A 26202-nucleotide genomic window follows, 5' to 3' on the forward strand; every position below is an offset into this window, starting at 1 on the left:
TTGTCAAAATGCATATATTTAATAATATTTTAAAGATCAAAGTACAAACTAAAACCTAGTATTATTTCTGTAATGTTCTTAATAACTATTTGATAGGAATGTGATAAAAATATTTATTGCTTGTTATTTCTGACATTAACATGGGTTAGTGGTTCTAAAAAGTGAAACAAATATTAAAACAGAATGTAAAAGGGAACAGGCAAATAACACAACTAACAAGCCAAGGTGGAGAAAAGGAGCTAATCTTGTCAAAATGCATATATTCAATAATATTTTAAAGATCAAAGTACAATTGTACAAACTAAAACCTAGTATTATTTCTGACATTAACACAGGGGTTAGTGGTTCTAAAAAGTGAAATAAATTTTAAAACACAATGTAAAAGGAACAGACAAATAAGTTATAACACAATGCTTCTAATGACGAGCCCTCTTGTGTCCTTCCACAGCCACAGCACACGCAGCTTCTATATCTTTCAAATCACCAGTTGAAGCATTTCGCTTTCGTAGAGGAGTTGCATTTGGAGATTGCTGCTTTAACATTTCTACATCGTTGAAGACGACTTGTGCACCACCTCCACACGTTGGTATCACATCAGCCTGAAGGTGAGACCATAGTGATTAGCAGGTTGTAACGATGTAGTGAAAAATGCATTGCGCAGTTTGTACAACTCTTTCCCACTAACAATTAAAAAAACAAGTCCCAAAATATGTTCATGCAGATCTGCAAATATGTGTAGATTTCTCAGATGTTCCTTTATTAGTTCTCTGTTACACTGCAATATCAACTAAACTGAAGGAATCTATCACGTATTCATCTATCATGAAGGTAAATGTGACAGGTTCCTGCTTCCCTCTAGCCAGGTCAGACGGGGAGCTCAACAGCTGGGGCTTTGGCCTTTACTCTTTTTTACCTGAAGATGGAATAAAATTTAGCTTCCAAAATACAGTGTGTAAAACCCAGATGAGTAAATGCAACTTGTAAACTTCAGTGTAAACCTCCAGGTAAAAAATCAAGCAACTGCAGAATTATCGGAGGCTCGATTTCCAACCAGACCTTGCGGCTGCATTCATCACACGTGCTCCAGTTTGCCGGAGGTTTAACTTCCAGATGTAGTAACTTGTAATGTGTATGGCTATACTGAGCGACTAGAGAGTGAAATGTTTGTAGACAATTTTCTACCCAATCTCCCCTGGTCATAAATGTTCCTGTGAACATTACTCAGAGTCTGAAATTCTGAGGATTTATAACATTGAAAAATTTGTTAGGTCTCTTTTAAACCTTCTATTGTAAACCACTGTTGGTCCAGTATCCCATATAATCCTTAGGTCTTTATGAAATGGGAGGAACAAAATAAGTTTTGTATATTGTGTGGTAACAGTTTCAGAATTGTTAAATATAAGTATTCTTTCATTGTGATATACAGTGTGTGTTTTAACATTTATGCATGTATAGATTTGGAAGAATCTTGTAAAGAATGTCCAAATTCTATACATAAGAACGCCTTGGGCGTGGGTCTTTATGTTGTTTAGATACAAACAAATGTAACCTTATAGAGGCGTGTTTCCAGTTCTCCGCTTGAATCCTGCTCCTGAGTCATGAGGCAATATTTCGACGTCTTTGCATTGGCGACATCCTTCGCATCTGTCAGTTTGGTAACTGATTTGCGTCGCTTCATAAGTGGCTGCATAACAGTACCAAGTTCAACTGCATTCCTTGGTCTGTGGTCTAACCACGTTTCATCCCCAGTTGATCGAGATCGTCTGTGCCTTGGATTGCTCACTGCTGGCCCCTGAACAAAATAGAAGTAGCACTACATTTTAATGCAAATTATTCTGTCTCAATTATCAGTTTTCCAGAAACTGATAAACAAGGGTTGCCTGTAAAGACATTTTACATTTCTAAGCATACTTTGTACCCTCCACCTTTCTGCTAAAATGCAAATGAAGATCCTGGTACTGAATAAAAGCAGGTCCCATGTCTGCAAAACAATGCTATTAGAAGACACAACTGCTGCTATTCCATTTATACCTGACAAATACAATTTTTCTTTATAATTATGAATAAAAACTTACATTGAATAATGTAGAGTAATATTTGTTGAATTGTATTTTTCTTTTCCTGTTTAAAAAATTAATATAAACAATATTATTATAAAACTGTGACCCCAAACTACACTGCATGCATTGTATAAAAAATATGCTGACATGAAGAAGCTCTCAAGAGAAACCTGTTTTGATAGCTAGAAGCTAACTTCACAGCGATGAAATGTAGGCAAGACATAAAATCTCTAATTCCATCAACCAAATTGTGCATGTCTTTGTGAGAGCTACGGTGTTGCTATCACCCCAAAGAAGGGTCAGGCAGAAGTTATGGAAACTATGCTGTCATTACACCATGCTCTGCTTACAATGTCATATTTATATGCAATTAGAATTATATAGTGATCTCTGATGTTTACTGCAATAAACTACAAATTCACAACAGATACTCATGATATAAAAACACTAAAACATGTAAAAGATTGCCACAGGGTATCTTCCAAAATATTAATTATCAGACTTGTCATATTCAAGTGAATATCATACTAATACAGAAAAGGTAATACTTGAACAGCAAGTAAAAACTTAATTAAAGACAAAGTAAAATCTTCACCTACGAGGCGCGTCGACAAAGTAAGTTTCCCACTCGTCCCACAGCTAGCAAACCTTATATTGCGCGAAGCGACTGTGCATACGTGATAGAGCAATGACGTAGCATGGCGCATGCACTAATGGTACTTCCCGCGTTCTCACAGTAGCATCGTTGCAGCTGTTCAAGATGGAGGTTCTTATTCCAGCTCCCGCCGACTGTGAAGTGCGGTCAGTGATAACGCTAGGCCGCACACGGCTCGACGGACAGCGAGTCTCCTGCAGGAGTTCAGGTGGGAGGTGTTTAATCATTCACCCTACAGCCCGGACCTTGCTCCCAGTGATTTCCATCTTTTCCTACACCTCAAGAAATTCCTGTCCGGTCAGCGTCAGCGTTTTGAGAATGACAGAGAGGCGGAGATGGTTGTCACACAGTGGTTCCAATCCCAGGCGGCAGACTTCTACGACACAGGTATTCAAAAGTTGGTCCCACGGTATGACAAATGTCTCAATTCCGGTGGCGAATATGTTGAAAAATAGCTGGACACTTGCTGTATCTGTTGCAATAAATATTGCCATGAAATTGTGTTTTGTTTCTGTAAACGGCCCCAGGGAAACTTACTTTGTGGACGAGCCTCGTACATTAACTTTCAAAGAAAGAAATTAAAGAAGTCATGGTTTTCCAGTTGCTCCTAGATTATTTGAAATACATACTCTTTTAGAACTTTGTGACTGCAATCCACGTGAATTAGTTTTATCTGAAGCAACTGGGGTTTGGTACAGAGTGGTTGCAGATCTCGTAGGATGCACAGGAGTGCAAGTGGTGGCAGAATTGTCCTTTGACAAGATTTGCTTCACTTTCCTCAGCTTCCTTTCTTGATCTCTCATTTGAGTCTGTAATTGGAATATTATATAAGAAAATCATTATGGTCTTCATTAGCCAATGGGCATCCTACTGTGAGCTTTTTACATCCACGCAATGTTCCATCCTGACACATTTCAATGCAATGTTCTTACATTTAAAATTAAAATGTATGGTATGACTGTCATGTGTCAAGATCAGTCTAACTACATCAATGACTGACAATGAAGAAAAATCATTAGAGCATGCTGTGTCCAATGGATGTGTTCCATCCATAACATTGAAATGGTTAATTTATATAGAAAACAGAATACAGAGCATTCAAGAAAGCCAGTTTGTTGATATCTACTAGTCATTGCCTCAAAAATACACTGCGTGAATGAAATACTCTTTCTTTTCCACGGCGCAACAGCCCGAACTGAGCCTGGTCCTCCTCCCATGTGGGAGGTTTCTTTGTCTTTGAAATGTGCATATATGAGTAGTGAGTGAGAAGCCCACTTCTCTGCACAATTTCTACTCAATCCTGATTTGTCTGCTAGAGCCATCTAGTAGTGAGAAATGGCCGCTGAATTTTACTTGCGAAACATCTCGTTCATGCTCGTAAGGTTCTTTTACATGCCGTAAATCTACGACACGGGACCGCCGGCTTTACTTCCCCTCTGAAGGAAGTTATGCTGCTGATTTTTATCACCCTTAAAAATCCATCGACCTTGGCCGGGTTTGAACCTGGAAACCTTGGGTCCAAACCTCTAGCCTACAGAGGGTAACAACGAAATACTCTACTAGCCACATTTTGCTTGAAAAATTGTTTCATCTACTTGGAATATAATGAAATACCCTAAAAACAACAACTTAGAATACAGCCAGTACAAAATAAAATAGATGAACACAGACAATGTTGGACAAAGTATCTGAATATAATGGTAGATAGCAGGATGCTCAAATTCCACAGCATAAGCCAAAGGATCCCATGACCCGAGGCTAACCTTGGAAAAGACGAAACGAGTGGACGGGCTTGAGTGCCTGTACCATGAAGTGAAGAAATCATAGTTTAGATAATTAAATAAATACACCAGCCTCACCTTAAACTCAATTTCTTGTTCTTTCAATCTTTTCTGTGTGTCAAATGTATTTCTCTCTTTTTCCACAGCTATCTTGTCACTGTATTTTTGTCTCAACTTTTCTTTCTCTACCATTTGCTGATGTAACAGCATCTCTTTCTCCTCAAGCTGAAAAAAACCAGGAACACACAAACATATATATAACTTCCCAATTTGCTTATTACAGCCATCAACACATGCATGGCTCAATCATACCAGCCAAATTAAAGAAAGTGGTAAACTTCATTATCTAGACCCTTTTATTTTCTCATACTTCTGTTACTCATGAAATTGACTTTCTTTGTTTCAACAGGATCTATTTTTCTGATATCAACAAACACTTAAGAGATATATGCATTGCTTTTGCAAGATCTGTTCTATCAACAGTTTTCTGCCTTGTATACAGGTAATAGGCCGTCACAGTGGCCGCTTGGTCACTGAGAACGTGGGTTCGAATCCCACTCAAGGCATGGATGTTTGTCTGCGTCTTTCTGTGTTGTGTACAGGTAGAGGCCTTGTGACGGGCCGATCACTCATCCAAAGAGTCCTGCCAACTGTCTATAGATCAAAACCAACGAAAAGTTGGGACCCGCAGATGCTCAAGGCACTGAAGAATGGGTTGTCTAAGTATCCTAAGTAAGTATACAGGTAATTCAAATGAAGATATTAATATAAGGTGTATGCTTTACTGTAGAAGTACCTCACATTATTTTTGAATGTAATAATCAATAAATCACCGATAGAAACATCTAATTTTGAGCTCTTTCTGAGGGTCAAAGCAGAACATAATTGCTTGATATTAAGTCTGGTCACTAAGGTAAAGTCTTGTCTGATAACTCCTACTGTTGCTTGTGGACACAAATGCACACTCCATTCAGACACCCTTGGACAGCAATCTGCAACATTTCATTTGATTCCTGCCCTCAGACTGTCTGACAGAATCTTGAAATATGTTTTGGTATTTGGCATGAATGTCCAGTGCAGTAAATGTGTCACTAGCACTGTTCATGTCCCTGAAAACATGGCTATCATTCATCACAATTGGTCTAAGAAATTTGTATCCCTCTTTTTTAAAGTGGGCAAGAAAGGTCCTGCATATGTCAAGAAACCTGGTTCATTTCAGTTGTCAATTATACGTACGAACACTTTGCTGAGCTCCAGTTCCTTACTGCAGACTGAACCAATACTTATCATATTTACACGTGTATAACACAGTTTTTCAAAATCATTCATTCTTGAAATTAGGGTTTGTGTAATACATTAAACATGTATTTAAAGGAGAGAAGGACATTTTTTTGTGTTCTGTAGAATGTTATCATCAGATATAATTCCATTTCATTGGGAATGCCAGTAACTTTGGAACTTTTCTCCAGTTACTGGATAAAATGAACAAAATGCTGCAAGGATCCATTTAAGTTCTGTCAACGACTGTGTGTGCTTGATTCTAGTGCTAGGGCTCATTTCACGTTTTTTGTTTGTCATCCACTGAGAAGCAGTGATAAATAACTGATTAAGGAAAACATCAAAAGTTTGTAAAACCTTGGCCCTCCCACCAAGGATTACAATAAGATTATAATCCTCATTAACTTTTGCTTGTCTTCCATGAAAGCTGTATAAAATAAACATGACACGCTAGCATAACAAAACGACCCAGCCGCCTTTCCGACACCACATTCAACCAACAGAGGATGAGCTTTCAGTCATCCACCCTCCTTGGACTCATTTTCAGTCGCTTTTAAGGAAAATCTGCCAACAATTACACTATGATCTGGCTGATTTAAATATGAATTCATCCAGGCCAGATTCATTACAAAATACCACCTGAAATAATGAATGCTAATCTTCAGACATCTCATACTACATCATCTATTTTTTTAATTTATTTTTACTACCTATATTTTATATATTTTGAAGAGTATTTTTCACGAGTACTTGATTTTTTCATTTTCCAATCTGAAAATAAGGGTGTGTGTTCTTCATGAGTAAATACGGTACTTGCAATGACACAGTGAACTTATCCAAAGTTGAAGATTTCCGTCTTCTGGGTTGTTGCGCTGTGTAGTCTGGTCGATGTTAACCAACGTTTCAGAGGTCATACTGCCTCCATCATCAGGGCAAACGTTGGTTAACATCGACCAGACTACACAGCGCAACAACCCAAAAGACGGAAATCTTCATACTCACCGCTGTGAGAACCTCAAGTCTTATCCAAAGTTATTCAGCAATTTTACCAAATCTTTCGTTCTGTTTCCACAGTATTTTCCGGAGTGATGACATGGTATGCTTGTTCTGGTTACAGAGCACCATCTTCAAACCTAAGTACTGACTTATGTACGTTAACTTCAGACAAGTATATAACTGCATATGAAGTAACTTGCTGGCTTGTCACCTTGAGCTTCTAATAATTGAATAATGCCATACATCTCTCAAAGTTAGTACAAGATTGCAGATAAACCACCATTTTCAAACTGCAACATCTTGTTTATCTGTGCTCACATTTGTCCCAGTCATAATGCATGTACGTGTATTGTAGTGAGATAGAGAAATAACTATTGGCATGAAAATATTACAGTAAAACAATTGTTTTTACTTGAATTAATTTTGTGTAAAGAGATGTTATATTCAGTCAACCTGTAGATTTCAACAGATGTACTCACGGCTCAGTCAGTAAGTGACTGAGCTGCTGGAGTTGGAGGCCCTTGCAGAAGCATCTCATTTAATTGGGCTAAAGTGGCACAGTATAAGACACCACCAGTGCCATAGCACAAAATGCATGGAATTGCCCTGTCCTGGTATTGAGCACAGGGCACTTATACTTACTTCTTGCTTCAAAGCAATAAGATTTGCTTCATTTTGTTGAAGCTGATGCTGAAGGCTCATCATAGTCGATTCTGAACTCATTAGTTTGGCCTCTAGAGCACTTGTCTACAAAGCAGAGAAACAAAATTATGACAGCCTTGTGTCTTAAATCCATATATCAGTCTGCATAATAATTAACAGTATATTAAAACTGAAAATGTGCAACTATTGAAATGAGAAGGAAAGGTTAAAAATTAAAAACATACTACTTTAGAAACTATTGATTTTAGTTGTTTTTAAAGCGCCCCGCTACATGCCTATTTTAGTTGTTTACGGAAGCTTTTACGAGACAGTTGAAACTGCGATGTGAAACAGTTTCTCACCCTAAGAGAGGAACAGAGATTCGGTGTTTGAGACCAGGAGGGATCAAGTGACCAGGGGATGGAGAAAATTACAGATTGAGGAGCTTCATAGTTATATCCTCCAACTTTTACTGTTAAGGCCATCAAATGAAAGAAGATGAGATGGACCAGACATTGAAGACTTGAGAAAAGCATCCACAATTTTGGTTGGAGAATCTTAAGTGAAGACATAACTTGGGAGACTGGGATGCAAACAGAAAATTAATATCAAAACATCTTACATAAATAGAACATAAAGGGTTGGACTGATGTGGCCCAGAATAGTTTTGTGCCAACACAGTAATAATGAAATGAAATTTACGAGGTGTGATCGAAAGGTTTCCAGACTGCGCGTATAAAACCCGTACACTTATCTCAGGTATTAAATTCATCCATCACCCTCGAAGTAGTTCCCCTGGGAGTGAACACAACGATCCCAGCGCCGCTGCCAAGCCTGGAAGCATCCCTGGAAATCTTTCTTTGTCAGCCTGTCAAGCACCATCTGCGATTCTGCCTGAATCTCTTCTATCGTCTCAAATCTCCTTCCCTTTAGCTGAATTTTCATCTTTGGGAAGAGGAAGAAGTCACACGGAGCTAAGGAGGGTGCGGGGTGACGGCCATGGTGTTTGAGGCCAAAAACTGCCGAACTTTGAGGGCGGTGTGCGCTGGCGCGTTGTCATGATGCAGCAGCCAGTTGTGGCTGCGCCACTTTGACGGCCGCTTCCGTCCTTTAGAATCAGCTGACAGGTCCCATAGCCTATCCCAACAATGTCGCACAAGTCGCTGATGGTACGACGTCGATCTTCGTGAATGGCCTGCCGAATCTTCGTAACATTTTCGGGCATTGTGCTCGAAGATGGTCGTCCAGAACGCTCGTCATCATCGACAGAGGTTCGGCCATTTTTAAAACGTGAATGCCACACAAGAGTTTGTGCACGACCCATTGCGGACTCCCCAAATGCTTGCTTTAGCATTTCATAGGTTTCCGTAGCCGTTTTGGCGAGTCTTTGGCAAAATTTGATGCACACGCCATTCCGAAATCGCAGGAGGGTCGGTGTAATGCACTACCAAAACTCCCGTAACTAAGAAACAAATGGTAATTCGATGATGCCGGCTGGCACACTGATTCACTATGAATGTAGGCCGCACCCCCCTAGCGGCAGAAGCTCGTACTACATCCGGTTCGCCCTCTATTGACAGTCTGGAAACTTTCCGATCGCACCTCGTATTAGAGTAGTTTTACTCTTCAGGGATGGTCCTTGGAAAGTTTAATTCTATTTTGTTGAGCAAAAAAAGTGTTGTGGGAGATGACTGAGTTCCTTGGGTTTACTCTGTTTTGTTGAGGGTTGATTTAGGTTTGGTGATTTTATGTTTGTTCCCTTACTTGATCATTTGAGTCGCTATGAAGTCTGTAATGAAGTTTAGATTTCTTACCTTCTTCCTCTCTTGTTCAAGAGCAGCTTGCTTGCTCATGCTATCCTGTCTAGCCATGATGTTCTCTCTCTCCACAGCTATTAACTTATTACGAAAATCTTGATCTGCAACCAGTACAATAATTTCATATGCTATCAAGTTACCACGCACACAAAATACAGCGAAACCTTCATGACAAAGATTTCAAAAATTCAACATTTTGAACCTTTGAGAGATAATTACTATATTGCAACTCATCACATGGAAGTTTACAGTGATCATGTCTTCCAAAATCACTGTTTGCAGTTTGGTAAATGGTCCTTCCTCCAATACCCAGTTTTAAAATTTGTCCATTTATAGGGCTTCCTAAGTACAGCAAATATCTATATGCAAAACATGTAACAAAGTTCAAAATTTTTCATCCATTGAATTGTGTCTTATGGAGACATTTGTATGTATAAGTGCTCTGTCCACATTGCATTGGACTACACACTTGAGATTTGTTGAACATGTACTGATAGGCCATTTCCTTTAAGTATGAACATTATAAAACAAGAGAATTTAATAACAATTTGAATGCATTAAATAGTCACTGAAAATACTCACGTCTTTTTTGCCAGTCCTCAAGCAAGTCATTTTTCTTGTTCATGCGTAACTCAAGGAATGACAGTAGATCTTTAATTAACTTATCAAGGCCTGGGTCAGTCAGTTCCAAGCAAGGAAATTGAGGTCCCAAACTATATTTGAAACAAAATGACAATAACTATAACATAACATCAACTTGAAATTATAGATCAACACTTAAATGAAACATTAAATCATTCCATTATAATTTATTTGTTAACTAATGAAGCAGAGTCCTTCTTGAGAAGTCAGTATCACGGAGCCACTCAAAAAATTTGCCACTATTTATGGATTATACATGTTCATTATTGTATCCACAAGAGCCTGGAGTTCCGTAACTCCAGCCATCGGCATTGTTCTCTTGTTTTGCAGAACACATATTTCTAACAATTTCCGTAGCCCAACTATGATCAGATGTTAATAATATCTTCAAAATTTTCACCTGTATTGGTCTTTATAACTATTACCTTACACCTCAAATTGAAATTAACTAATTTCCTCTAAAATGGATAATAAAATATTGAAATAATTAAAATCTATAACTTTTATTTCTTTCTCAAAGATCCTGCTCCATTAAGTTTAGTTGGCATAGATTAATATGTACTCTTGTGAACAGAATCTAAATTTCTTTGCAGTTTGGTACTGGGAAATGACATGCAATTATAGCAAAATTAGGACCTGACTATATTTATTATACCATGCATGAAAAGACTTTAAAAAAAATTAAGAACAAACTATGGTTTCATGAGGGATAAAACACACAAGAATTAAGATAAACCTTGAAAACTAATAATTTTAACTTGGTGTGTCAGTTATACTATAAAATATAGGTATAGAGAATTAATTAAATTCTAGAATAATGAAGAAATTTTAAAAACTAAAACTACAGGATACATGTGATCTTAATGATACTGTGCAGTTTGTGTATGGTCACTAATTTTTTTTAAGTAACCTATAACCTCCATCTTCAGGATATGCCACTGGAGGCTACCCTAATTTTTACTTTTCCAACAACTGGTAATACCAGCAAGACAGATGGATTTACTTGTGAGGTGAGAGTCGCCCTAGTGGTACTTAACATAGGTTCATACAATGATGTGTGGTAATAGTAATTGTTTGTATAATGTCAAACAACATGGTGGCTGCATTCATAATACAAATTATTTACCTGACCAGAATTCAGTTCCATTACCACCTGTGCATGAGTCTCGTATACTATCACAGAGCTAACTTGGATTGGTGTTTTGCATATTACAATGGATTTACATTAAGTGCATAATTTGTAAAGTTCGACATTAAAGTTGTTTAAGATAAGAGATATATTTTATCATTGTTTAACAGGTTTCAGAGACATTTCAACATATACCATACAGTGCATTTATTTTGAAACTATGCTGTTATTTGTGGGGAGGGGGGTAGAGAATCAGAAAGAAAACAATGTTTAGAATGGAAGTTCATACATTTTAGTGATGACAGTGGAAAGTATGTAAATTTGACTGTAATTCAGTCAAGTTTTAATTGCGACAAAGATTATTAAGTTAGAGTTCATGACAAAATCATGTTGAAAAATACACTTATGTTCTTATATTGTCTGTGAACTACTGCATATGTGTGATACTTATGGTAACGCTTGAAGTATACATGTATGATGTGTTATATTTCTTTGTCAGCTAGGAGCATTCGGAATGCAGAGTTCAAAGCATACACGTGGAAATTTTCTGTATTCTGGAACAATTACTCCTTTTCATACAACAAATACAATTTCAAGATGTAGGAATAAATTATGTAAGGATGGAAAACAACCATATTCTGAAGAGACAAGTGATGGTGTGCAGGGTAAAAAGAATGCATAAGGGAAATATGTTTACTGCCAGCTGAAGCACATCTATTTGCGTAGGATTTGAGGTTTTCATGGCAGTGAGACTGAAGATGGCTGTCTTCTAGGTTGTTGCGCCATGTAGTCTGGTAGAAGTTTACCAACGTTTCAGAGGTCCTTGTGATCGCTCTGATGATGGAGGCAGCAAGGACGTCTGAAATGTCGGTAAACTTCTACCAGACTACATGGCGCAACAACCCAGACGACAGCCATCTTCACAGCTGTTTATGTAGTTATTAATTTTAAGGCAGACAAGTATCTACAATCAAGAAACAGAATGTTATACAATAGAGAAATGGGAAACAGATTAGTATGTCATAGGTAATACATAGTTTAACCAGTGTAACCAATTTACACAGCACATGACATAGATGCACAGCTAGAATGTTATAATAAATTCCAACAAAGCAGAACCTACCAATACACAAGGCCGATGTCTACTTCAATATTTTGAGCTCTGCCATTCGAATTTTCTTCCATCTTCTGCAAGGCCTGTTTGAAGATCTGTAATTCAGAAAATAAAACTTACTTGAATAATATTTGGTACAATTATGAAAATAAATTGTTGTATCCCGAGCTGGGACAGGTCGGCAGGGAGAGCGGATCCCTTGGGAGGCAGTTCAGGGTGATCGAAGTACTGCAAGCTGGAGGTTAACTTGAGAATTTATTACAAATAAATATGGTACAAGTTGGTTGTACTGCCTAAGCACGGGCAGTACCGACGTCTAATAAGAGTAAAGTTCCCTCCAGCGTGGAGACGACCTAGACTCAAGTTCAGAGAGTAAATAAGGGTGGTTGGTCATCTTGGTTTTATACAAGTTTGGTGACGCCGACTTTCGAGTAGTTTTCTAAATATGGTGACAAAATAATAGTTTTGCAAGCTTGCTTCATCTTGGTACTCTGCCACTGCATACAGGAACTTTGGCTTGTTTACAGTATGTCCCCTCACTAGTTGACAATGAGGGATGATTTGGAAATCAAGTGGAAACATCCTGCTTTCCCTTAGTGAAGATAACTTGAAGATATCCGTCTTCTGGGTTATTGCGCTGTGTAGTCTGGTCGATGTTAACCAACGTTTCAGAGGTCATACTGCCCTGATGACGGAGGCAGTATGACCTCTGAAACGTTGGTTAACATCGACCAGACTACACAGCGCAATAACCCAGAAGACGGATATCTTCATACTCACCGCTGTGAGAACCTCAAGTCTTACATGAAGATAACTTGTTTGTAGCTTATGTTGAAATAGCATTGGGAGAGTACTGATTACAAAATAGTTACAATTGCAGCTTAGTTCCTAAAGATATGGGAGAATATACCCTGTTAATATGTATTTATATATTAATGTAGTCTCTATAATTAAGCCATATACAACAAAATGTCTATCAACTAGTAGTATTTCTTCATGGAAAGGTCTGTTGAGTTATTTGAAGCACAACTTACATTTATCAGCATATGATACTAAAAATTCATTATCATATGACACAGAGTAGGTCACTGACTCATTCTGATTAAGGAAACTTCGCATCTTCTTCTGGGACATTCTACATCTCTGTAACTGATTGGTTTCTATTCTAAAATTCTCTGAGTTAACCTATGTGTTTCTGTTCATAGCACATTTTCCAGACGCTTATTCATATATTGTTTCTTCTAAATTAAAATTTTTCAAATAATTACAAATTGTATTGCCATATACATGGTCATAGAGGTACTTTGTCAGTCAGGAGAAGAGGTTTGCCCTTGGCAGTGAGAGCAGATGTTGAGGGAAAATGTGGACCTTGTCAAAAATATAAGACTTTAACACTGCACAATTTCTCTGTCTGCTCTTGTCTACACTCTTTTTCATTGTTGCAACCGACACCCCAGAATATTATTTCCTATGCATGGCAAATAAGAAAAATCACACTCTTGTTCACTACTTCTGGTTTACACTGCTGAATCACATGATCTATCATCTCCCTAGCTTATCTATCAATGGTTTTACTCTTCTTTCAATTGTCACCAATTACTGAATAACTGGATACTTTCCATTCAACAGTAACCACTGGCAATGCCATGCATCATTTGATGTAATTACGGAAAGTGGTCGACTTGTTCTGTGAAAATGAAATGATGATGCCACATTGACATGACTGGTGAAAGCGATCAAAAGTTCTTGTTATGTTATATTGAAAATAATGGAATGATGCCATCATTACAACAACAAAATTCTTATATTTAACAATATTTTACTAAATTTGCATAAAAACATTCAATTGTTACAGGTTGGACACATTACATCACACTTTTACCAAACTAATTATTTTATATCATAAACTTACTTCATTGGCTTTTCTCCTGCCTGGCGTTAATCCAAAATCTAGTTTCAAGCCTGCAGGCTGTGTCATTTGAACTTCTTGCGTCATTTCAGCAAATTTCATTACATGCTGCAAGGAAACATACAAGAAGCGAATTTTCAGAATAAGTAATATTTTCAAAAATGTCCACACACACACACACATAAACCCCACATGTTTAAAAAATGCCTCAAAATGAATTCTAAACACATGAACATCTTCCTGAGTTCTATATAGCAGAATTGTTCTCTTGCACAGAAAGATACAAAACATACTGCATAGAGTGGTATCCCTGTTAACCCTGAGGTTTCCTCTGTCCTTCCAGGAACCTTGAGCAGCTCACATTAACTTTTTCACCATTCTTACTACTTCACTATAAACAATTAACCTGCAATTTCATATAATAAAATTCAAAGTTAAACAGGTAATCCAACTAATCAAGTAACAAATCTCCACATTGATTTTTATCATCTGTGTATCACCACACTGTTAATCATGTTCCAGTTGCAAATGTTTCACCTTAGCGTGTGGCATTTATTTAGAGCCATTTTATAGCAATTATGACAATGTAACTTTGTTCATTGTTCTGTCCAGTATTCCACGATCCAGGCAAGAACATGTTATAAACCAAGGGACGTTGAATGTATTGACTATGAACAGATTTGAAACCATAAGCAAAGTTAAAGAAGAATTAGGGAAATATAAGATTGCAATTGCAGTACTTCAAGAAATCATATGGAAAGGGAAAGGAACGATGAAATCGGAATATTTCACATTAGCTCATAGTGGCGCACATGATAACATCTTTGGTAGAGAGTTCATGGTGCATAAAAACTATAAACATCTGATTATGGACTTCAAGTCTGCAGATGACAGAATCAGTATATTAAGAATTAGAGGAAGATTTTTTTATATTACCTTGTTTAGCATACATGCTCTGACAGAGGAGAAATAGGATGAAGTTAAGGATGGATCGTATGAGACGTTAGAAGAGGTATATAACAGCACTGCAAGAAATGATATTGAAATTATATTAGGAGACCTAAATGCCAAAATAGGAAGAGGAATTTAGACCTTATATAAGGAAATAAAGTATGCATGAGGAAAATAATGGAAATGTCATAAGAGTAACAGACTTTGCAGTTTGTATGAATATGAAAATCACTAGTGCCTTCTTCCAAAGGATAAATGTATGCAAAGAGATGGATATCACCAGATGGAACCAGTAGGGATCAAATACATCATGTAATGATTGATAAATGACTTAGTTCAGAGAATTTGTAGTGTACTTTGTTCCAAGAACATTAACTACAATATTTTAGTAGTACAATCCAATGAAAGTGGCAAATCATTTTTACACAATACTTACGACTGTTTCATCATAATCTTCAATCCTAGGATTCACACACACAATCATTTTCACCTGCCCTTCACCATCAAAGAAGTTTTTGAATAGGTGGGTTATTTTCGAATCTCTGTAGGGTACCATTTTGTTTGCTCCATTCAACTGATTTTCTCTCAGAATTTCCAAACATGTTCGAAGAGTCATTAAGGAATTATTTATATTTCCTGCGAACAGAGTCAGACACACAATATACTGTATACTCCTGTATAAAGGTGGCGACTGACTTGTAACATTTACTCGTAATGTAACATTCGCGGCGAGCATGTTACATTACACCACAACTGGTGTGGCGTATCGAATGCTCGTTTTGAACGCTCGGCTCGACTGTGCTCATGTGTGCTCCATTCATTTCATTCAATATGTCGGACGTGGAGGTTGTGTTATCTTTGTTCCATTTAATACGCTACTGTTATCTAAAGAACTCGTGAATGCTCGTTACGACGCCACTCGACTGACTGACTGACTGACTTGTAACGTAACACTCAAAGGGATTCGCAAAAAAACCGACAACACGATGGAGCGCCCACGAGCGTGAGCGGCTCGCATCGAGCGGCTCCGTTCGCTGTCTTCACTTGTGTAATGCTCGATTTGTAACACGTTACATTACAGGCAAATGTTACAAGTCAGTCGCCACCTTAATACATACTCATATTTTGTGATTGTTGGTGACACACACTGTTTCATGTACTACATGCACCCTAATTTTAAGAACAAATAAATTTGGAGGGGGAGAAAGTGTTAAACACAAGTAAATATGGTAATAGTTCATCCACTGATTTGCTGTTATGCACACACACTCAGAGGCAGCTCTTGCTTAGCACTCTTTAGCGGTTCCCTAAATCTGACCATTTACGAGAAAAACATTAAATTAAATTAATTTCCTTATAATAATTAATGTACATTAAATTATCATTGTTTTTAAGGCAGAGTAAGTGCCATTAGCAATTAAATTAAGATTCTTGAACTTGTTAACCATGTGCTGTTGGTCATAAAAATGTCATACTAGTATGCACTTTTACTAAAGGAAAGTAGGAATGACAGCGAGGACTAATTACAGAAGAGACTATACGTTTTGGACTTACAAGTAACAAGTCAAGATGGACTGCAAAGCACAGATGACAAAGTTTTTAATGAACTAAGACAAAAATGCAAACAAACTGGTTATATATTTCACATGTCCGCATGGTACTAGCTTACAACCACATTTCCCAAACTGATACATTAATATTCAGTGATTAGCACATAATTTAAAAGTGCATAAATTGTAAGACGGATAATGTTATTCCACAGTTGCTGTTAGTTTCATTTCACTTATTTTCATCAAACATGCCAGCATTTTGCACTTAAAATGTTTCAAGTCACAGATCATCTGACCTACAAATAGTAATGGGGAAATCAGAATATAGGAGCCCCAAATGAAGTGAAAACATTTAGAAGCATCAAAAATCACCACTTATTATATAAGACTATTAATAAACAAATAAGTGTACCTGCTTCTCGAAGCCTCTGTCCACAATTCTTTGTTCGATTTGTTCTCTCACTCCCAGCCAGGTCGACTAATGACAACTGACTGATACATACAGCTTTCTTATCTTGCAGAATATTTTCACCCTGACTGTCAAGAGGTGCCTAAAACAAGATAACAGCTTTAAAGTCAGAAACATTTGTTAAATAAGATATTGTAAATGCGTCATATTGTGATTCATAATTATTAAAAATATATTAAATTTTTTTGCCGTCAATCACAATTATAATATTGTTAAAAGATGTAGTATAAACCTATCACTAATCACTGATTTTTATTGTTTTCTATGATTTATAGTCTTCATTTTCTGATGATGTTCATGTCCTTCACTATTTCTTTGTTCGTTGCACTATCCCTGGTCACTATTAGGTTTGTATTTTGTATTTCGTGGTGACGTTCATATTTTGTGTACCAGCCACCACGCAATACAGTCCAGTACATCTCCATTCTCCTATATACGAATATCATATTACTTCTTGGTCCTACACAAAATATGAACGTCACCACGAAATACAAAATACAAACCTAATAGTGACCAGGGATAGTGCAACGAACGAAGAAATAGTGAAGGACATGAACATCATCAGAAAATGAAGACTATAAATCATAGAAAACAATAAAAATCAGTGATTAGTGATAGGTTTATACTACATAACACCCGTTGATGGCTAAATTGTAGCCGAAACTAGTCGTGTAAGTTCCTATGTAATCGAGTACTCGATGGGGAAAGTTAAATGATATTTTAATCTTTTAACAATATTATAATTGTGATTGACGGCAAAAATTTTTAATATATTTTTGATAATTTGTTAAATAGTAAGATTTAAAAAACTTCTTAATTAACACAAACCTGCACCAGTCTGATGGTGAAAACTGAATGGCTTCGACTCGATTCAGAATTTAGCGTAGTAACAGCCATTCTCTTTCTTTTCTGCCCTTTGTAGAAAGCTTCAAATGCTTGTTCAGTCGACTTCACCTCTACTTCTGTTACACAGTGTACATACATGTTGCGACTGGCATCCTCTCTCACAATTTTTGACTGCAGTTGCCTGGAAGATAGTTTAGTTTCCTCAGCACATGAATGGTTTATCGTGAAATAGAAATAAATGATACTAGTAATACTAAAAATAAATAATAGTAATATGGAAAGTAAATAATGTTAAATAAATAAATAATAATACTAAAATAAATAATACAAGTATGTCATAAAGCTATATATTATTTGTTCTGTTATGAATGTAAGTTTGCTTTAAAGGTGGCGACTGACTTGTAACATTTGCCTGTAATGTAACGTGTTACAAATCGAGCATTACACAAGTGAAGACAGCGAACGGAGCTGCTCGATGCGAGCCGCTCACGCTCGCGGGCGCTCCATCGTGTTGTCGGTTTTTTCGCGAATCCCTTTGAGTGTTACATTACAAGTCAGTCAGTCAGTCGAAAGGCGTCGTAACGAGCATTCACGAATTCTTTAGATAACAGTAGCATATTAAATGAAACAAAGATAACACAACCTCCACGTCCGACATATTGAATGAAATGAATGGAGCACACATGAGCACAGTCGAACCGAGCGTTCAAAATGAGCATTCGATACGCCTCACCAGTTGTGGTGTAATGTAACATGCTCGCCGCGAATGTTACATTACAAGTAAATGTTACAAATCAGTCGCCACCTTAAGGTTAACTTCTTTTCTGTAACTATTAAAGAATAAATGGACCTGAAAGTGAAGATAAACATAGCAAAGTATCTCACAAACTTCATGTCAGTGATATCCTCCATGGAAGGAGGTGTTGAGAAGAAAGCTTCTAACAAGACATGATGCACTTATTTAGGCTGCAACCACTGCATAAAGACACATGGACCTTTAACCCAATATTGTAAAGTTTATACTAAGGAGCTGTACCTCCTCTACCGTCCCCCCCACCCAAAGTGCCTACATGGCATATGACAGGACTGCTTTACTTTACTATTTGTACTAGCTTTAGCTATACAGAGATGCAAGAACTTTGTGGTCAGTGCACACTAGAGTCCCAATTATCTCACCTTTGGATATCCAACATTCCATTTAATGTGATGTGCCATGAGTCAAAGTGAGAGATCTCTATCTAGACTACACTTACACTGAATAACAAAAGGAGACAACCACTACAGATGTAGCATTATTCAGGCACTGGTGTTACCTACTCTTATTCAGGGAAGTAGGTCAATAAATAGTAGAGAGACCCAATCAAACTGATATGGACCCTAGTAAAAGACTTTATTACTGCTAGAAACATTAGTTTTCCCCTCCAAAATCGAACCCTTGGTGACCTCATCATCCTTGAACAATGAACAGGGCTCTGGTCCATAGAAGCGAAGACATGAGATGTCATGCCTAGGGCTGCATGGCACTGAGATGGTGACAGCAGTGTCACTAATGATCCCTTTGGATCATCAATCCTCCTGTCAATCCCACCTCGCAAGTTCATTTGCCTGCTATGTTGGTATTACCAATAACATAATGTCCATGCTAAATGTTATCCAAATTTGTTCTGTGGTTTTCAAGTAAAATCACACAGATGGAATGGCAGACATGGTGAGCCCTGTTTGTTCATTTCATTCACATCATGCAGGAATCCATAACAATTCTGTTAACCCCCCTGACAAACAAAAACTACTAACTTTGACCTTATTGCATCTTCAGGTATATCTTCCAGCAGGTCATATACAGCATTATTGTAAACTTCAACATAAGTCACAAAGACAGCGTATGTATTATCGTCTTCAATACTTCCAATCTTTGTGTCATCCGGAGTCCGCTGAAGTACATCTGTATCAGAATCTTTTCTGAAATAATAAAGACTGTTATAAGATCTCTTCAAAGTAAACTACATATTCATGGACATCATAAGTACAAGTACACAAGAAAACTACTGCCCATTTCAGTGAATGTTGCAGCCAAGTGGTTAGCAACATTGCTTTGTATTCAGGAAATCCCAGATCCAAACTTTATCCCACAGAATTATGTTTTATGTGGTTTTCTTTGGCCCCTCCAGGCAAATGCCAGGGCAGTGGCTTAAATTAGGCCATAAGTGTTCTAGATCCTTTACAATTCATTAACAATCCTATAATTTTATGCTATACTGTCTGAGCTACTGACAGTATGATCAAATAAACCATAAATAAAAATAGGGCATTGTCAGAATTTTTTTTAAAAAAGGGTCCAAAAAGGGGTAAAAACTGAATGATGTACTAATCCAGATGAGACAAACTAGTAATCTTAAATTATGTGTGGTATATGGGAAAATAAGGTAAAGAATATTTTCACAGTGAAACCACCTGTTCTACATTTCTGTATCTCCACAGCAATAACAATTATCTTAATAACTATTAAGGTATTCTTTTGTTATGAAGATGTTCAAGGCACAAACTTGACTTATTTTGGGCAAACCCTCGATGAAAACTTATTTCTTATAAAGCAAAAAATTGCACCATCTATTAATAAATTTCTGTATGACAAAATATAAGCTTTTACACTTGTCATTAGTATAAATTCTATTTGGCTCAGATTGTTTGATGACTTACTGTGTGTATTTAAGTTAACACATTAACTGACATGATAATAAAGGACAGAGTTTTCTTAAATCAGAACTAGGTAAACAATCAATCCCAATATTTGAATAATGTGTGACAAGCATACAGGTTCTCTTCTGTAGTTTGTTGCAAATGGAATTAGATGTGTTTTACCACAGCATAAAGTGTCAAACAGTTCAAGAAAGAGGTCTGCATATAGCAAAAGGAGCAAGGAAAATGTGGACTGGATCAAGTACACCTGACAACTCAAGTTGGGAACGGTCTTCCATGAATGCATTAATGCTGGTTCAGTTATGAAGAAAACTTCTTCCAGACCCTGAAGATGTAAGATTTAAAGCTCTGAAGGCAGCAATTATGAAGACGACTGTCTTTTGGGTTGTTGCGCCGTGTAGTCCGGTAAAAATTTACCAGAATTCAGAGGTATTTGCTGCCTTCAACATAAAGTATGTTGGAACTGTAAGTATACTCCTACTGAACTGCATAGCACAACCAAAAGACAGCCATATAAAAGATGATTTGCAAAGTTTCCTCATCACAGAACAGCAAGTCTGAAATTCTTGACCTGGTGTGTGCTATGCTATGTTAAGAAAATTGAACAAAAGTTAAAGAATGGCTACACAGTGATGTTTGTGAACTAGGCTTCCATCACATAAAAGACAAACATTGTTGATGCTGCCACAAAACAGAAAAGAGATAAAGAGAGTGGGGAGTAAGACAGTGAAATTTGTACTGCCATAAGGAGTAGTCTAAATAGTTTCATAACAATAATTGTTTTCTGGGGTGGGATTGATAGCCCCACGCCCAAACCCCAACCTGGAGGACCAGGTTATCACTCATAGTCTGGCGCATCGCCTTACACCTGTCCAGCTTGGGTGGCCCTACCAGGAGCTGAAGCTCAGCCAGCATAGCCTCCCCTACATTAGTTCAGATAATTGGGAGTTTACATTATTATAAATTCATACCACATTCACAATCACATAGGTTTAAGATTATTTTTATTTTTTCCCCATACCATTCTGCATCAGTCTAGTAAGAGAGAAACTGATCTCCTTAAAAAGTAACTCGTGCTCTCTAAATTACACATTTCGCTTTGTCCTGTCTTATATATTTCCCGGTTATGATTCACGTTCTAATGACACTTATAATGATACTTACTTCTTTGGTGTTTTCAATGAAATAACAGAATATAGTTCTTTCTGGCGATCTAAAAGGGCATCTCCATCACTTTGAATGTCAAAGCCATTCATTCTATCGGGTTTAAAAACAAATTTCTTGGCTTGGTAGCCGCCTATGCTGTTGAAGATAACATCCAAGCATCGAGGCATTACTCCACCATTTTGTGGATCGCCAGTCATTGTGAATGTTTTTCCGCTACCAGTAACACCATAAGTAAACAGTAAGCCATTATTGCCGTGGATAAGGTTTTGTACCAATGGCAAGGCTACATGATCAAAAACATCCTTCTGTGTAGCTTTGTCATCAAACACATGTTTGAAAGTGTGCTTGATTTCCTTATAACATGTTGCACGATAAGTTGATACTGCCTCTGGTGGTAGAACAAGTGAGACAGTTTTCTCAGAAGTCACTTTTACACAGGGTTCTTCGTTATTTTTAATTGGCCTTACTCGGCAGAAAACCTTCACTGGCTGTCTTGGGACTGATTGTATCTTGCCAGGAGTCTTTCTTACTGAAGGCTTGTTTTGCCTGCAAAAGAAAGCACAAAATGTTAGGACAAATGTTCTGACAGATATCCATGAAAATATGAAAAATCAACACAACACTCATTGGACTTTAATGTCTAAAATTTTGATGAAATTTGGCATGTAAATTGATCCCATTACCAGCCATCTTTGTCTATTTTTGTTCAATATCTGTCAAGTGGTTTTGGAAATACAGGATATTAAAAATCACCTCCACAGGGGTAAGAAAGGTACATGCATAAGTTTTTTCTTTAATAACTCAGAGAAAAATCTATAGCTTGTGAAATGTAATTTCTAACCACATAAATATACCCCACAAATTGTAAAGCTTCAGAATTATAAGTGGTAACACATTATTAACTTTGAAAATTAATTGCAGAAAAATAGCATCTGGTGGGACTTGTTTGTCAAGAGTAGCAGCCACGTAACTCACAAAGAGAGAGAGAGAGAGAGAGAGAGAGAGAGAGAGAGAGAGAGAGAGAGAGAGAGAGAGAGCGTGTGTGTGTGGTGGGGAATATATACCCACACACCCCACTTGGGACTACAACAACTTCAGAAGCTGAAATGAATTTTGTAGAGAAGTTGCATGGATCATGTAGAATAAGAAGATATCCGTCTTCTGGGTTATTGCGCTGTGTACTCTGGTCGATGTTAACCAACGTTTCAGAGGTCATACTGCCTCCGTCATCAGGGCGATCATCGCCCTGATGACGGAGGCAGTATGACCTCTGAAACGTTGGTTAACATCGACCAGACTACACAGCGCAATAACCCAGAAGACGGATATCTTCATACTCACCGCTGTGAGAACCTCAAGTCTTACATGTAGAATAAGTTTGTTTTTTGGTTTCATGAACAAAAGGAACCAAAAGTGAAGATGAAAATAATTGTGAATGTGGAGAAGGAAACCACCAGGATGAGGAAGACAAAGTACAATACAGTACAAGATATCAACGCTTCATTAATCATGATTAGTGAGCCACCAATTAAGAAAGCAAAATTGAAAAAGAAAAGGCATGTGAAGAATAAATTTAAGAAAATCGTTGGGGCATTTCAGGAGGTAATGAAAATGGAGTAACCACCAAAATCAAGAATGAATGAAGTTCTTCATGAGGGAAATGATAAGCATGAATTTAAAGAAATAACAGACAAGTTAAAGAGAAGATTTCACAAATAAGATCCAAGAAAATTTCAGACACCAAACTGGATGGAAAAGAAAGCAAAAACTATATTCAAGATACATGCATTGCAAATTGCCCTCAGTGGACTAGTGGTTAGCGTGCTTGCCACTGGACCCAAGGTTCGCGGGTTCAAAGCCAAACGAGGTCGATGGATTTTAAAGGGTGATAAAAATCAGTAGCATAACTTCCTTCGGAGGGGAGGTAAAGCCGTCGGTCCCATGTTGTAGATTTCCAGCATGTAAAAGAACCTTACGAGCATGATACGAGATGTTTCGTAAGCAAAATTCAGCGGCCATTTCTCACCTAAGTGTCTTGATTCACTTTGTAGTGAATCAGGAGACTGGCTCTGGCAGTCAAATCAGTATTCAGTAGAAACTGTGCAGACTCAGTGGGCTGGTCACTCACAACTCACAAATGCACATATCAAAGACTAGGAAACCTCCGAATAGGAGACGGCGAAAACCCAGAAACGGGTTACAGAGCCAAGGAACAACATGCATTGCAACCACTGAAAAAACTTTTCTCGGTGGATGTCTTGCAAATGATTAGTACTAATCAGTGAATGTGAGTTGACAGGTCAAATTCTAAGTTTGTCACTTGGTAGGACTTTCATTTCTGCTCAATGGCTAGTACTTTAACATTCTTTAGTGCATTTAATTCAGTGACTTCATGTAGTGTAGCCTACGTGGACAAACTGAATATTTCAACACTCAAACAGTTCAAAAACATTCCCTTTTGCACAATCAGTGGTTACATTACTGCAGTCTATGACAGTCTCTGGGCAGAACATGTAATCCAAAACTCTGATAAACTGCAGAAATCTACGTCTAATTTTTACATCCATATGGACCTTTCACACACCCTATTCAACTATATGAACTAACTTTTATAGAGCACACATGTTTATTATTATTGTCTGTATAAAGAAAGTAATACAAAATATATTAAGTTCCAATCCACAACATGACATTCCAATACAACCTTAAAAATACAATATATTTTGAACTTTAAACCACTTAAATATAAGAAAGTTATATTCTCCTCTGCTTTGAACTTTAATTAGTGAAAAATTAGTGGTCACTGCTCAGTTACATTTATGTGTAATACTGTGTAATGTAAAACCAGAAAAATATTAAACTTCTTCATAAAACTCATTGCAGCTTCTGAAGTGCTTGTGATAACAGAATACTTTTTGTACAACTTGAGAGGGGAATGTGGCTGACACTTGTGATAAGTTTCAAACAAATGCCAGATGCCGTTTTCCTTCAATTGTTTTCGTAACTTCATAATATGTAACAATTTACAAATCTGAAGCTTTACAAGTTGTGAAGTATATTTAAAAATGGTTAACAAGTAAATTTCATAAGCTTTACAATAAACTATAGGAGTAATTAAAGAAAAACCTTCTGTACATACCTTTTTACTCCAATGAGGGTATTTCAAAAACAATCTGACAGAAGTTTAAAAAAAATATATACAAAGGTGACTTTCTAATGTGAAAACACACACTACAGTTTCTGTGGAGACTATATTAATGTTCCTTTAAGTTATCCTTGCAATCAATTAATGACAGTAGGAGTTTTCCCAGAATGACTTCAATATTCAAAAGTGGAACCTGTATATAAGGTGAAAAATCAACAGTGGTTCCAATCATACCTTCATGGCAGAACGCAACAAGGAGAAATAAAATCTAATCCCATGCTTTTGCGGATGATGCTAACATTATTTCACATCCAGATATGTACCGTTTGCAGATTTGAATAAATGATGTATCTACTACCTTGAACAAATGGATTAAAGAATTGAAGGAGTAAAAACAGCTAAATTTCTTCACCAACAAATTTACAATAATTTAACTTGGAAAACACAAATTCAACACATAATCCCTAAACTAAACTCACAATGCTTTGCTACAAGGGCTGTCACAACACTCATAAAAACAGAAACTTTAACATCCAAAATAAAATTAGGATAATGGCAGGCACTAAAAGGAGAGCCTCATGTAATATTCTTCCACTTTCTTTGTTCTTTCTATCACTATTCTCATTTGCTGTGGATAACACAGAAAAATTTCAAACAAATTCACAATATAAGTACAAGATAAAGTTAGTACCTTACATTAGGCCATGACCACTTCCTTCTGAATTATTTTCCAATTTGTTTTATATATAACAATAGTCTGAGTTACTGAAAAAGCATTGTTAAATAAACTGTGAATAAATACAAAAAATTTACATCAAGATAAAAAGAAGTTCAAGCTAGCAGTACAAGAATATCTCCTGTCTCACTCCTATTCCATGGAAGACTACCTTAACCACAAATACTCAGCTATTATAAATGCATGTAATAGCAATAGTGATGAAGCCTTCTTCTGTAATTATTTTTCCTGTATTACTGTAGTTGATATTAAATCGCTAACATAACTATGTAATTTGTATTACAAACAGGCATTGTATTTGTGCCATAAAAATTCCACATCCTTGGCGTATGAAGAATCTATGGAATATAGGTAAATTCTATTCTATTCAAAGTCGAATATTTGGAAAACTTATGATGCCTACTGACTAGTCTACAATTTTTTCTTATTTAGTTATAACACTTACGCTGATTTCATCGTGGAGCTTGAAAACAACACGGCAAATGAGAGCAGACTTAGCTTTATGGATTCCGTTATTCTCACACAGCTTATCTGAAATTTTACCGTTGGCAGTCCATTCAAATTTGGTGGTATAATAGGTAAACGGTCACGTGTGGGTATGCCACACAAACAAAACAA

The 26202-nt window shown here is 37.0% G+C and overlaps 1 protein-coding gene across 1 annotated transcript; it reads right to left on the reverse strand.

Moving 5' to 3' along the window:
* On the reverse strand, positions 1–26168 carry pav (kinesin family member pavarotti). The gene is made up of 15 exons (XM_087347428.1): positions 26030–26168; positions 21701–22249; positions 19634–19798; positions 17822–18020; positions 16937–17075; positions 15411–15610; positions 14027–14131; positions 12124–12209; positions 9812–9942; positions 9227–9330; positions 7413–7517; positions 4575–4721; positions 3345–3524; positions 1550–1792; positions 1–599 (listed from the first exon to the last, which is right to left on the reverse strand). The coding sequence occupies exons 1-15, from the start codon at positions 26038–26040 to the stop codon at positions 417–419; spliced, it is 2547 nt and encodes an 848-aa protein (XP_087203554.1). The 5' UTR covers positions 26041–26168; the 3' UTR covers positions 1–416.
* Between the last annotated feature and the right edge of the window lie 34 nt (positions 26169–26202).

Source organism: Zootermopsis nevadensis, unplaced genomic scaffold, assembly GCF_977971745.1.
Source record: "Zootermopsis nevadensis isolate Lab colony 2312 unplaced genomic scaffold, Znev_1.0 Znev_ptg000011l, whole genome shotgun sequence".
Taxonomy (NCBI): Eukaryota; Metazoa; Arthropoda; class Insecta; order Blattodea; family Termopsidae; genus Zootermopsis; species Zootermopsis nevadensis.